Source organism: Petromyzon marinus (assembly GCF_048934315.1).
Source record: "Petromyzon marinus isolate PM22_M1 ecotype Great Lakes invasive population chromosome 80 unlocalized genomic scaffold, UKy_Petmar_22M1.pri1.0 chr80_unloc.2, whole genome shotgun sequence".
In the NCBI taxonomy this organism is placed as follows: domain Eukaryota; kingdom Metazoa; phylum Chordata; class Hyperoartia; order Petromyzontiformes; family Petromyzontidae; genus Petromyzon; species Petromyzon marinus.
Genome location: NW_027422630.1, coordinates 20,001 through 35,360, shown reverse-complemented (window position 1 = coordinate 35,360; position 15,360 = coordinate 20,001). Strand labels below are relative to the sequence as shown.

Below are 15,360 nucleotides of genomic sequence, written 5' to 3'. Positions count from 1 at the left end.
TATCGCACTCACTCACACTCACTCACTCTCTCACTCACACTCTCACTCACACTCACTCACATACACAAAAACAAAGATGCCCCTTATAGCCTTAACAGAGACTGTAGGGGCAAGTTCTGTTAGTGAGCACCTATAAAGGCCGGCACGGCACACGAGGGGTGGGTGGCCAACACCACGCCCGGCCGTCTTTGTCTCTCTAGTGGCGATGTTTACACATCGCACCAGGTACTCATTTGAGGCTGAGTCGACCTAGGGGAGGCCCAGGACTGGTTCAGATAATCGTCACTGGTGTTGGCCGTGAGTGGGAATCGATCCCGGGTCGCCAGGTTCGTAGCGCAGCGTAGCGCTAACCGCTACGCAGCCGCTCCCCACTCGCACACACACCTACACACTCACTCACAGTCACACCTACACACTCGCTCACATACACACACACCTTGACACTCACTTATCATCGTCGTCGGCTGGTTCTTTGCTTGCGAACATCAGGGAGGAATGAGGTCCATGTAATTGGCAGGCGCGATGGTGGCTGTACAGTCTGATCTTTGACTTGCAGATTCTGTGGCAGGTGGTGCATTTGAACTCCTGACCAGTCGGAGCCCGATTGGCGGATGAGTCCCTGGTGGCAGTCTTTCTGCGCTTTGGGCATCCTGCTGTCCTCCATGCGCGAGACGTTGCCAGCCCAGCGGAGCTGACGAAGCAGCAGAACGGATTCAATGCTGGGTGTCTGAGCTCTCTCCAGGACTCTGTTGTTCGTGGCCAAGTCCTGCCATCCCATGTTCATGATAGAACGCGGGCAGCGCTGGTGGAAGCGCTCCAGCAGCCTAAGCTCTTTCTTGTACAGGACCCATGACTCTGAGCCATATAAAAGGGTGGCTACTCCAACTGCCCTGTATCTTTGTGGTGAGGCGAAGTGAGTGGCTCTGCCAGATGTGCTTGTGGAGCCTGCCTAAGGAGCAGTTTGCCTCGGCAAGTCCATTGTCTCCATGTCCTTGGCGATGGATTAGTCGTTGGATATTATCACACTGCCCAGGCATGTGAACTATTCCACTGCATGGAGATGGGTGTAGTCGATGTTGAACTCCACGAGGTGGGGGCTGGTATAACACCTCTCTTTTCTTGAGGCTGATTGTCAGACCAAAAGCATTAGCTGCCTCAGAGAAACAGTTCACGATGAGCTGTAGGGCCTTCTCCATGTGTGCAAGAAGTGTGCAGTCATCTGCAAAGAGCAGTTCCAGAACATGTTGCTCTGTGGCTTTTGTCTTGGCAAACAGATTCCGAAGAGTGAAAAAGACTGCCATCTGTCCAGAACCAGATGCTCACTCAGAGGAGGAGTTGGAGGCGCTGCTGCTGAACCTGCAGCGTGCCACTCTAGGTCCACCACCAAAAACTGATCACCTGCCTGGGTATTTTGTACCATTAGATACTCCACCCCCACAATGCCCGATTGGTGATGGGGCAGTTGTGGAGAGAGTGGAGCGTTTTCCGTATCTGGGCAGTGTGCTCATGACTGGCTCAGGTTTGACAGCAGAGGTCTCACCCCAATTCAGTCGAGCGGCATTATCTTTTCATTGGTTGCGTAACGCTTTGTGGAAGCTAACTGGTCTGTTGCTCCACACGACGCTTCGGGTCTTCTCGGCCATGGTCATGCCATCCTATCTCTACGTTTCCAAAACGTGGACCCCCCCCTAATGGAACATCTTCACTGGTTAGAAACATTTTGGATGGCCTGCCTACGACCCATCCTGGGTTTAACCAATATGGATTGTGTGAGGAGCTCACAAATCTTTGAAAGATCTGGACAAAGTCCCATTGGTGAGCTCCTCCGGCAAGCAAAGCTGCGTTGGCTGGGTCATGTAGCCCGCATGCCCAATCACCGCATGCCCAAACAGCTTTTATTCGGCCGGATAGAGGGGGCTAAATGGGCACGGTACGGGCTAGAGAAGAGATGGAGTGATGTGCTACAAGAGAATGTGGAGCTGAGTGGACATGCCGATGACTGATACCAGCGGTATCAAGATTGGCCTCTGTGGAGGAGGCTCGTGAAGGACGCTACTGGACAGTTAAAGACATTCGCCAGTAACGGAGGGCAGAGGAGCGACGCTCACAACGAGCGGAGCGCCGAGCGACTAAAACACAGCAAGTTGGTACAGTAGGGGGCACAGGTGGTGCATTGGCCACTCATCTCAGTCAGTTGACGCATGGCACCTGGGTCTGCCCCGTGACCTCCTGCCAGTGGGCGTTCGACACTTCACGTGGCATCACCGCCACTTAGTGGCAAATGGCGGTTGTTGTGTGTGTGTGTACTGTGAGTACTGTGTGTACTGTAGATACCTGCAGGGCTATGGGAACAGCAGTCTCTCCCTGTTCCACTGTGTATTGTGTGTACTGTGTGTGTACTGTCTGCTGTGTGTACTGTCGGTACCTGCATGGCTTTGTGCACAGTGTGTACAGTGTGTGTGTACAGTGTGTGCGTGCTGTAGGTGTCTACAGGGCTATGTGAACCGCAGTCTCCGTGTTCCACGTTGTACTGTGTGTATACTGTGAGTGTACAGTGTGTGTATACTGTGTGTACGGGGTGTGTGTACGGTGTGTGTATACTGTGTGTGTACGGTGTGTGTGATCTGTTATTGGTGTGTGTGTACTGTGTGTACGGTATGTGTACTGTGTGCTGTAGGTGTCTACAGGGCTATGGGAACATCAGTCTCTCCGTGTTCTACTGTGTACTGTATTTGTGTACTGTGTGTACTGTGTATGTGTAGTGGGTTCAACTGAGTCGCACACTTAGACTCGGAGGCAGCGCATTTATTACTTCAACACAACGGGGTAACTTTCCCCTTAACACGACAACAACCCAGGGTGGTGACCACCCTGGCTAACTACACAGGTTGCAAGGTAACTGTCAACTTCCAACAGCACACTGCCCGGGCCCACGCGCTGGAGGGCTTGAAGATCGGAGATCGTAGACGAAGGGTTTCTTCCCCGGGACGGAGAGCCCAGCTGCCTCTCGGGACTCGGCTTTTAATTTTCTCCGGCGTGGTCGACTCCACCCCTGGCATAGCCCCCTTTTCCAGAACCTTCACGAAGAACCTCGGTTCCATCACGTGACCCTCACAGCCCCCTCTCGGGGGCCCCTCTGTCGTTCTAACCGGTCACGTGTCCTCCCGGGTCAACTAGGCTGTTATGGCCTTACCTGACCTTCCCTTCAGGTCGACACACACTGTGCCCTCTAGGGCCGGTACTGCACCTACAGCGTGGTGACATCCAGTGATGTCACTACACACCGTGCCCTCTAGGGCTGGTACTGCACCTACAGTATGGTGACATCCAGTGATGTCACTACACACACACTGTGCCCTCTAGGGCTGGTACTGCACCTACAGTATGGTGACATCCAGTGATGTCACTACACACACACCGTGCCCTCTAGGGCCGGTACTGCACCTACAGCATGGTGACATCCAGTGATGTCATTACACACACACCGTGCCCTCTAGGGCCGGTACTGCACCTACAGCATGGTGACATCCAGTGATGTCACTACACACACACCGTGCCCTCTAGGGCCGGTACTGCACCTACAGCGTGGTGACATCCAGTGATGTCACTACACACACCGTGCCCTCTAGGGCCGGTACTGCACCTACAGCGTGGTGACATCCAGTGATGTCATTACACACACACCGTGCCCTCTAGGGCCGGTACTGCACCTACAGTATGGTGACATCCAGTGATGTCACTACACACACACCGTGCCCTCTAGGGCCGGTACTGCACCTACAGCATGGTGACATCCAGTGATGTCATTACACACACACCGTGCCCTCTAGGGCCGGTACTGCACCTACAGTATGGTGACATCCAGTGATGTCATTACACACACACCGTGCCCTCTAGGGCCGGTACTGCACCTACAGTATGGTGACATCCAGTGATGTCACTACACACACACCGTGCCCTCTAGGGCCGGTACTGCACCTACAGCATGGTGACATCCAGTGATGTCATTACACACACACCGTGCCCTCTAGGGCCGGTACTGCACCTACAGCGTGGTGACATCCAGTGATGTCATTACACACACACCGTGCCCTCTAGGGCCGGTACTGCACCTACAGTATGGTGACATCCAGTGATGTCACTACACACACACCGTGCCCTCTAGGGCCGGTACTGCACCTACAGTATGGTGACATCCAGTGATGTCACTACACACACACCGTGCCCTCTAGGGCCGGTACTGCACCTACAGCATGGTGACATCCAGTGATGTCACTACGCACACCGTGCCCTCTAGGGATGGTACTGCAAAGACAGTATGGTCCAACCATAGCTGCCACTGCTATCCGGTGGCCTGAAATAAAAAAAGTATAGTTATAGTTGACCGATGTATGAAATTATTATGTATTTTGATTATAGTACGCTGCTACCGCTATTGTTAATCCGGCTGTTATGGATTGACTTATGCAGCTAGCGAAGGACGCTAGGTTTCGTGATGTGTGTTGTGTGTGTCGCTATTGTAAACTTTTAATCATATATGTTGGGAAAACTGTTACGTTGTTTATATAGCATTGTTTTTGTAAGTTTTAGAGGGGCTCGGTTTGACCCGATTTTTTATTTAGTATAGATTTATACTTAAAATTTTGATCTTTATTGTATTATGATTGTTACTGGGATCAAACATCCAAATGGAATTTTTTGTACGCAGCATGGACGGGTTGCAGGCTTTTTCTGTAGGATTTCATTGTTTACCTATGGGATGTTTAGATTTATGTACAATAAATTTTAGGTGTATCTTATAATTTTAATGTTTGTTGCGTTTGAGCCAAACTCAAGAGCCGAATGGCTCACAGGGTAAATCCTAATAAATTAAACTGAAACATCCAGCGATGTCACTACATATGCACTGTGTGTAGGTGTCTACAGGGCTATGTGAACAGCAGTCTGTCCGTGTTCCACGTGCGCCACTTGGAGAACTTCACACAGCCAGCGCAGCGAGCCGGAGATCCCAACAACAACGACTCCTACTGCAGGTCCCGCTCCTACTCACCCACTACTCACCCCTCCTACTCACCCACTACTCACCCCCTACTAACCCCCCCTACTCACCCACTACTCACCCCACTACTCACCCACTACTCACCCCCTACTCACCCCCCCTACTCACCCCCCCTACTCACCCCACCTACTCACCCCCCCTACTCACCCCCCCTACTCACCCACTACTCACCCCTCCTACTCACCCACTACTCACCCCCTACTAACCCCCCCTACTCACCCACTACTCACCCCACTACTCACCCACTACTCACCCCCTACTCACCCCCCTACTCACCCACTACTCACCCCCCCTACTCACCCACTACTCACCCCCTACTCACCCCCCCTACTCACCCCCCCTACTCACCCCACCTACTCACTCCCCCTACTCACCCACTACTCACCCCCCCTACTCACCCACTACTCACCCCCTACTCACCCCCCCTACTCACCCCACCTACTCACCCCCCCTACTCACCCACTACTCACCCCCTACTCACCCCCCCTACTCACCCACTACTCACCCCCCCTACTCACCCCCCTACTCACCCACTACTCACCCCACTACTCACCCACTACTCACCCCCTACTCACCCACTACTCACCCCCTACTCACCCCCCCTACTCACCCCACCTACTAACCCCCCCTACTCACCCACTACTCACCCCACTACTCACCCACTACTCACCCCCTACTCACCCCCCCTACTCACCCCCCCTACTCACCCCACCTACTCACCCCCCCTACTCACCCCCCCTACTCACCCACTACTCACCCCTCCTACTCACCCCCTACTAACCCCCCCTACTCACCCACTACTCACCCCACTACTCACCCACTACTCACCCCCTACTCACCCCCCTACTCACCCACTACTCACCCCCCCCTACTCACCCACTACTCACCCCCTACTCACCCCCCCTACTCACCCCCCCTACTCACCCCACCTACTCACTCCCCCTACTCACCCACTACTCACCCCCCCTACTCACCCACTACTCACCCCCTACTCACCCCCCCTACTCACCCCACCTACTCACCCCCCCTACTCACCCACTACTTACCCCCTACTCATCCCCCCTACTCACCCACTACTCACCCCCCCTACTCACCCCCCCTACTCACCCCCCCCACTCACCCCCCCCACTCACCCCCCCCCCACTCACACCCCCCCACTACTTACCCGCCCACTGCTTACCCCTCCCACACCCCTCACTTACCCCCCACTCATCCCTCCCACTCACCCTCCCTCCCGTTGTTGATGGTTGTTGTTTCTGTGGATTGTGATGTCTCTATGTTGTTGTTTGTTGTCGCGGTGCAGGTACAGGGACTATCGCCACCCGTCCTTCTCGGAGCAGCAGTATGAGTTCACCCCCCAGTTCTGGTTCATCCTCGCAGCGCGATTCGCTTTCGTCTTCTTGTTCGAGGTGCAGGGGGGAGAATGACTATTGTGTATCTCTGTGTATGTTTATCTCTGTGTGTATATCTCTGTGTGTATATATATCTGCGTGTGTGTGTATATATCTGCGTGTGTGTATATCTGCGTGTGTGTATCTGTGTGTGTATATCTGTGTGTGTATGTGTGTGTATATCTGTGTGTGTGTATATCTCTGTATGTGTATATCTCTGTGTGTGTATATATCTGTGTGTGTATATCTCTGTATGTGTATATCTGTGTGTGTGTATATCTCTGTGTGTATATCTGCGTGTGTGTGTATATCTGCGTGTGTGTGTATATCTGTGTGTGTGTATCTCTGTGTGTGTGTATCTCTGTGTATGTTTATCTCTGTGTGTGTATATATCTCTGTGTATATATCTCTGTGTATATCTGTGTGTGTGTATATCTGTGTGTGTGTGTATATCTGCGTGTATGTCTCTGTGTGTGTGTATCTCTGTGTGTGTATCTCTGTGTGTGTGTATCTCTGTGTGTGTGTATCTCTGTGTGTGTGTATATCTCTGTGCGTGTGTATCTCTGTGTGTGTATATCTGTGTGTGTATCTCTGTGTGTGTATATCTGTGTGTATATATCTGCGTGTGTGTATATATCTGTGTGTGTGTGTGTATATATCTGTGTGTGTGTATCTGTGTGTATATCTCTGTCTGTGTGTGTATATCTGTGTGTGTGTATATCTCTGTATGTGTATATCTCTGTGTGTGTGTGTATATCTCTGTGTGTGTATCTCTCTGTGTGTGTGTATATCTCTGTGTGTGTGTATATCTGTGTGTGTGTGTATATCTGTGTGTGTGTGTGTGTATCTGTGTGTGTGTATATCTGTGTGTGTATATCTCTGTGTGTGTATATCTCTGTGTGTGTGTATATCTCTGTGTGTGTATATCTGCGTGTGTGTGTGTATATATATGCGTGTGTGTGTGTATCTGCGTGTATATACCTCTCTGTGTGTATCTGTGTGTGTATATCTCTCTGTGTCTGTGTATATCTCTGTGTGTGTATATATCTGTGTGTGTGTGTATATATCTCTTCCGGCGGGCAAGGCTGCGATGGCTGGGTCATGTAGCCCGCATGCCCAGCCACCGCATGCCGAAACAGCTTTTGTTCGGCCGGATTGAGGGGGCTAAACGGGCGCGGCACGGGCTAGAGAAGAGATGGAGTGATGTGGCACAGGAGGACGTGGAGCTGAGTGTACTTGCCGATGACTGGTACCAGCGGTATCAAGATCGGCCTCTGTGGAGGAGGCTCGTGAAGGACGCTACTGGGCAGTTGGAGGTAGTCGCCCTCCAACAACAACGGAGGGCGGAGGAGCGACGCTCACAACAGCGAGCGGAGCGCCGGGTGGCTAAAGCACAGCAGGTTGGCACAGTAGGGGGCACAGGTGGTGCATCAGCCAGTCATCTCAGTCAGTCGACCCGTGGCACCTGGGTCTGCCCCGTGACCTCCTGCCAGCGGGCGTTCGACACTTCACGTGGCCTCAGGGTGCACATAGCCTGGCACAAGCGTCGTGGTGACGTCACCGCCACTTAGTGGCGAATGGCGGTTGTTGTGTTGTTGTTGTGTGTATATATCTCTGTGTGTGTATATATCTCTGTGTGTGTATCTGTGTGTGTGTATATCTCCGTGTATATATGTGTCTGTGTATATATCTCTGTGTGTTTGTTTATCTGTGTGTGTATCTCTGTGTTTATCTGTGTGTGTGTGTATCTGTGTCTGTGTATATATATCTGCGTGTGTCTATGTCCCAGCACCTGGTGGTGGCAATCAAGGTGTGTGTGGCGTGGCTGATCCCGGACATTCCGCTCAATGTCAAGACACGCATCCTGCGCAAGAAGAGACTCAAGTACAAGAAGAAGCTTGCCGGTCTGGTGCAGGGTGAGTGGGGGGGACACGGGGAGGGGGGGGGGGTCACAGGGTGGGGGGCACAGGAGGGGGGGGGGGAAGCAGGGGAGTGTACGAGGATTGTGCTGGGCAAGACACAAAGACGCGGAGACTCGGTGTGTAGAGACCTCAGGTTGTGCAGGTTCTCAGGGTCGGGAGGCTGGCCATGTCATTGACTGCTCTCTGTCTCTTTCTCCACGTTTCTGTGTGTGTCTGTGTGTCTGTGTCTCTGTGTGTGTCTGTGTGTGTCTCTGTCTAAGTGTGTTGGTGTCTATGTCTAAGTGCAGGTCTCAGGGTCGGGAGGCTGGCCATGTCGTTGACTGCTCTCTGTCTCTTTCTCCACGTTTCTGTGTGTGTCTGTGTGTCTGTGTCTCTGTGTGTGTCTGTGTGTCTCTGTCTAAGTGTGTTGGTGTCTATGTCTAAGTGCAGGTCTCAGGGTCGGGAGGCTGGCCATGTCGTTGACTGCTCTCTGTCTCTGTCTTTCTCCACGTTTCTGTGTGTGTCTGTGTGTCTGTGTCTCTGTGTGTTATCTGTGTGTGTCTCTGTCTAAGTGTGTTGGTGTCTATGTCTAAGTGCAGGTCTCAGGGTCGGGAGGCTGGCCATGTCGTTGACTGCTCTCTGTCTCTTTCTCCACGTTTCCCTTCCCAGACCAGGAGATTCGCAGACGCTCCGAGCAGCCCCCTCCGCCGGACATCGAGACCTCAGTGTGAGGAGTGCCGAGTCCCAGCCGACTCAGTCTTGGCCGGTCACTCCCCGGTCCAACCGATAACCCCGTCCAAAAAACCTGTTTGAGCCGTGTGGTCAAAACCGGTTAGCACTTCCGAGCGTCGGCGTCCGGAACGTTTGAATCTATGTTGTTGTACGTACGTTGGACCTCTTTGGCACCATACGTAGTTAATTGCACTAATTGGAGGTGCAGAGGAAGGGATTTAATTATGATGAGAACACCGACAAAAGTCGTGGTGAGACGAGGCCGCAACGAAGAAGGATGTCTCTGGTGAAGGCCAATCAATTGCAAAGACAATGCATACATTATTATCAGAACATGTTTTGCCACAAGTACGTGTGGGTTAATGCAGATTTGATGCCCTGAAATAGCAGTGTGTGTGTCTTGCAGTTGTGGCCGTCTCTCCGATCCGGCCGTTGTCAGCCTCGCGAGATTAACTCTGGTGGTCCAAAATTCTGTTCTGCAAAGCTAAACCTACACCCGCTGTGGAACTGCTATTGAGCCAAATCCCACAACTAAACTTTTGTATTTTAGCAGGTGAGGCCCGCTGAGCTATGTAGCTCTTTTTCAGAAGCATCCTGGCCATTACGAATTATAGCAGCTCAACCAAGTTGCTGATCTCATCATCACGGGGGAATTTATAGCAGCAGCCAAATACTCTAAACGCCTGTTTCTAAATATGGATAGAAAGACCGGAGGACGCGGAGAAAAATCCACACAACTACGGTGAGAAAGAGAGACGCAAACTCCAAATAGACAGCAGCAGGCGTCAGGGTTGGGATCGAACCCACGACCACCTGTGTACCAGGCGAGGGAGATGACATCTCATAGCCACCGTCGCGCCAATGCTGAGAAACCCCCCTCCCCTGCAAAACCATCAATTGAGATCTCACGACAGCAGCAGCAGCAACTTCACACCCCCCCACCCGTCTCCCCAACCCTACTGCTGGGAACAACAACATTGGACAGGACCCTCCTGAAAATAAAGCCATGCGACTCGGTGAGGCTTGCCATGGTTAAACACACGGTCATTGTGAACCCTGTCAGAAACGGAGAGACCCAGACTTGGGCTTGAACTCGACGTTTAGTGGGCAGTGGTTCAAGTGACACGGCCATTATGAACCCAAAGAGAGAGACACCCAGATCCAGGGCTTGAACCCAGGGTCTCAGTGGCAGTGCTTTCGAGAGAATGTGTGTGTGCGTATGTACGCATGTTGAACTTCTTTGTGTATGTAAGTGTGTACGTATATTGAACTTTTTTTCACACCGTACGTAGTCAACACTGCTAGGACAACAAACTAAACACAAACATCATTTCTAAAGAAACGAGTTTCAATCTAGATTATTTAAAAGTGCATAGCTCCCAGTGGCTTTTTAAAATCAGGAGGAAGAGCGGTCCAGACGGCCGCAGAAGCGTATTTGAAAGAGCGCAATGCGGTGAGCGGCTATGTTCGATGACAAGCCAGAAGCAGCTGCTGCGAGGATGAGTCCAAGTGAGCCGAGTTGGAAGCTGGGAGATTATTGATAAGGCCAACGTGGGTCATGTGTGTTGGGCAGTTTCCCCGCGTTCTGTAATAAATCTGTAACCCTTTTAAACTGATCACAAACTCGTGCTGTCCTGGTCTATCCACTACTTGAGACGAAGCCTCGACTTTCCCAACCCACAGACAACTCTCACACACCCAGGCACATCCACTCACCCACCCACTCACTCGCATACACTTACCCACAAACATCCATTCACTCACCCAGTCACACCCACTCACTCGCATACACTCACCCACAAACATCCATTCACTCACCCAGTCACATCCACTCACCCACCCACTCACTCGCATACACTCACCCACAAAATCCATTCACACTCTCATACACCCACACACCAATAACAACTGCCATTCAGCACTAAGTGGCTGTGACGTCACCACGACGCTTGTGCCAGGCTATGTGCACGTTGAGGCCACGTGAAATGTCGAACGCCCGCTGGCAGGAAGTCACGGGGCAGATCCAGGTGCCACGGGTCGAATGACTGAGATGACTGGCTGATGCACCACCTGTGTCCCCTACTATGCCAACTTGCTGTGCTTTAGCCACCCGGCGCTCCGCTCATGTGAGCGTCGCTCCTCCGCCCTCCGTTGTTTTTGGAGGGCGACTACCTCCAACTACCCAGTAGCGTCCTTCACGAGCCTCCTCCACAGAGGCCGATCTTGATACCGCTGGTACCAGTCATCGGCAAGTCCACTCAGCTCCACGTCCTCCTGTACCACATCACTCCATCTCTTCTCTAGCCCGTGCCGTGTCAGAGGAGCTCACCGATGGGACTTTGTCCAGATCTTTCAATGATTTGTGAGCTCCTCACAATCCAGCCTGGTTAAACCCAGGATGGATCGTAGTCAGGCCAGCCGAAATGTTTCTAACTAGCAAAGATGTTATATTCGGGGGGTCCACGTTTTGAAAGCGTAGAGAAAGGGAGGGAATCACTGTGACCGAGACGACCTGAAGCTTCATGCGGAGCGACACACCAGGTAGCTTCCACACAGCGTTACGCAACAGATGAAAAGATAATCTCACTCGACTGGTTCGGAGTGAGACCTCTGCTGTTAAACTGGAGCCGGTCATGAGCACACTGCCCAGGTATGGGAAACTCTCCACTCTCTCCACAACTGCCCCATTACCAATTGGGAGTTGTGGGGGGTGGAATTTCCGATGGTACAAAATACCCAGGCAGGTGCTTAGTTTTGGTGGGGCTGATGGTAAGGGCCCACCTCTTAGTGGCAGGTTCCAGGTTCAGCAGCAGCGCCTCCAACTCCTCTGTGTGAGCAGCAATTACCAGATCACTGGCATACATAACGTGGTTGACCAATAGGGTGACATCCCTTGACCACACCCAGGCATCGATCAGCCTCCCATTGTGTCTGTACCAGATGGAAATTCATTATTAAAGCTTTGTGACTGCGTAAAATTACTCATTGTTTTTTTTCGGTAAAGTCACGTATGTAGAAATACAATAAAATTTAATAATAGGGTTTTCCCCTTTTTTCTGGCAACAAAACTGAAACCTTTTTACGAGGATTCATGTCTGCATTAACCACAATACTTGCAGTCAAAATGCAAACAAAAAACATACTATGATAATATGTGCATTGTCCTTGAAACTGATTGGTCCACACCAAGGGACGGCTTTCTTTTGAGCCTCGACCCAATTGGTGCTCGCCCAGATGACGCCAAAAGGCGTACAGTTCAAAGACAATGCACTATCAAAGTAATGAGGGCTCGGGGTGAGCATCTACATCATTAGACCTCCTTTGCCAGTACCAAAATGTAATAATAGGGTTTTTCTCCTTTTTTCTGGCAACAAAACTGAAACCTTTTTACAAGGATTCATGTCTGCATTTTGACTGCAGGTATTGTGGTTAATGCAGACATGAATCCTTGTAAAAAGGATTCAGTTTTGTTGCCAGAAAAAAGGGGGAAAACCCTATTATTCCCGGTCAAAGTGCGCCATCTAATGGGGAAATGGGGGCATTACAGGAGAAAGGTAAATGTAATTTAATAATAATATTTGGACAAGTTCGGCGGACCGGATTCAAAAGCCCAACAGGCCATATACGGCCCGGGGGCCGTACTTTGCCCATGTCTGCCCTAGGCAGAAAGCAGGATAAACAAACAGATCGGTTGGGCTTCCTGTGGCCAGAACCCCTCCTGAGGGGAGGGGGCTGCGGGGGATCTGTGATCCCTCAGAATCCCGCCCATCGGTGGGGAATCCTATACAAGGCGGGCTCCTGAGAGCAGAGCTCAGTTCGCCTCAAGCCGAAGTCCAGGAGCCACCTGGAGACGAGACCTTGGACCCCAAGCCCCGACGTCCTTTTTAGGGCCGGGTCTGGACGGGCCAGTGGTCAGAAACCCACCGGTGCCAGCGGTGGGTCAGCCTCCTTAGCTCCAGCCAGCCGGAGGGCTATAGGAGTAGGCCATTACCCCTTCATGTTAAGCCCTAGTGAGTGTTGTTAAAGATATAAATAAAACGTATTGCTTCCTACTATGACTCCATCTCCATACACGACTACTACATATGCACAAACATGTTAATCGACTGTAACCTGTTTGTGTAAGAGTTAAGAATATGCAAATAGTGGTGTTAGATAAACATTAAGACGGAAGCTTGTGTTGCCTCCGAAACGTCGTAATTTGATTTAGTTGTTTTCTTTTAATTTAATTTAGTTTTACCTACGTGACTTTACCGAAAAAAACCAAAGAGTATGAATCCTTGCAGTCACGAAAGCTTCAAATCTAGAATTAAAACGTTCTTAGATCAACATATATATTTGACTGGATTCGTGGAAAACGTATTTTGGGAGAACAGTTTAAATCTAAGTTGGTAATCAACTCAGCCCGAAAATAAAAGAGCATCCCTTTGTGTTAAAAACTGTGTCAAGTAGAAAGTAAAATCCCAAGAGCAAGATCATTATTCTGGAAGAAAAAAACGCAGCACAAACGCCTTGCTGTGGCATTTGATCTCTGGTAGTCAAAGTGCTGGATGTCAGCCTACCAAATGGATAATCAGCCAACACACGCCTTGAGAATATTGATGAAATACAGTTACCATTTCTCACAAAGAGGAGGTATGGTGATTTTTTGCCAAATGAAAGGTGACTGTGGGCTCAGAAGAGATGGAACTCGCGTTAAAAGGTCAGGTACAACAGCGTAAATATTTCCTTCCTTGAGAGCAAAATGACCATTCTATCTCAAACACTCAGGAGCATGTCTGTATATTTGATGGCCATTTTCAAGGTCTTGGGAGAGGGAGAAACTCTTAGCTTTTTAATCCGGCCTGCCAAACTTGTCCAAATGTTATCATTATTTAATTAAATTTTACCTTTCTCATGTAATGCCCCCATTTCCCCATTAGATTTCCGTGGCCTGGCACAAGCAGTTAGGTGATGTCACCGCCTCGTAGTTACAAATGCTTCTTGTATGCAAGCGTGTGTGGAAAACTAGTTTTTGTGTTTAGTTTGTTGCCCTTTCCCCACACCTCTGATTAGCACTGTTAGCTATGTACATTGCCAAAGAAGTTTAACATACACACATACAAGCTGTATCTACCAGATGTAATCTACCAGCGGCAGTTTTAGCATTTTATAATAAAACACTTCGACGACGAACGTTGACTTGTGTCTTTCTTTATTTATATCTGTGTCGACTGAACAGTTCCACGCTCCTCCATTCTAATATTAACCGTTCCGTTCTTCTCTGCGCGGCGCGTGTTGACTCCGTCCCGCGCACGGCTCGCTCACGCTCCCTGCTCCTGTGCACCGCTGGCTGGCGGCGCGCAAGGAGGCAACCCTCGGACCGCCACGTGGCCGCTGGCGTTCTGAAGGCGCGAGACGTGGTCCCACTTCCAGACTTCCCACACTGACCCCGAGCCTCTTCCTGCTTCCCCTTATATCCCTCTCACGCGGGGACAGCTATATCGGGGAGACGAAGCGACATATCTCTGACCGAAATCGCGAGCACAAATCCGATTTCAAACACGGCAGAACGAATTCTTCTGCCGTGGCTGATCACTGTTACAACGCTGTGGGTGATCATGATATTGTTTTCTCCGATACCAAGGTGCTCTGCAAACCTCCCGGTTATCATCAGAGATTTGTCCACGAGGCCATCCAGATTTACAAACAGACACAACTTCAACCGAGAGAATGGTTTCAAATTGAGCAATCACTGGAAAGAAGTTATAAATCAAGTCAAACGTTAGCTGCCTTTCAAAATTTTTTTTGTACAGCCATTTCCTTTTCTCAGTGGTTGTATATCAAACTTTAACTACCTTATAATTGAACAACCGTTTGCCACCACTTTAAAAAAATGGAGCTGTACACATGAAGCAGGCCTCTTCCTCCCCCCGACCCCCCTCGCAGCATAACAAAAGGTGGGTTTTACCCACACTCGTGCAGTGCGAAGTGGTTGTTGCCCGCAGTCTATCAAAAGGCTGCTTAACCCAGCCCTCCCACCCACTCCCCTTACTGACTCCCCCCCCCCCGCTTAACCTGTATATAATCCCGGTCGTCTCTGAACTGTGCTCCTGACACAGATATTCTGCGTTGACTATTCCACCTGAAGACGGAAGCTTGTGTTGCCTCCGAAACGTCGTGATTTAATTGTTTTCTTTGATTTTGTTTTATTTTATCTACGTGACTTTACCAAATAGAACCAAAGAGTATGAATCCTTGCAATCACGAAAGCTTCAAATCTAGTGATGGTGGCACT

General features: G+C 50.6%; 1 protein-coding gene across 3 annotated transcripts in view; it reads left to right on the top strand.

Moving 5' to 3' along the window:
• The window catches only part of LOC116958631 (anoctamin-4-like), a 48,558-nt gene extending 37,849 nt beyond the window's left edge, over positions 1-10,709 (top strand). For 2 of the 3 annotated variants that reach the window (XM_076058879.1, XM_076058878.1), the window contains exons 24-27: positions 4,917-5,033; positions 6,363-6,468; positions 8,240-8,366; positions 9,021-10,709. In XM_076058879.1, coding sequence (XP_075914994.1) covers positions 4,917-5,033; positions 6,363-6,468; positions 8,240-8,366; positions 9,021-9,082 — 412 coding nt within the window. In that variant the 3' untranslated portion in view covers positions 9,083-10,709. The other variant, XM_076058880.1, reaches the window with a different exon arrangement.
• The last annotated feature ends 4,651 nt before the right edge of the window (positions 10,710-15,360 follow it).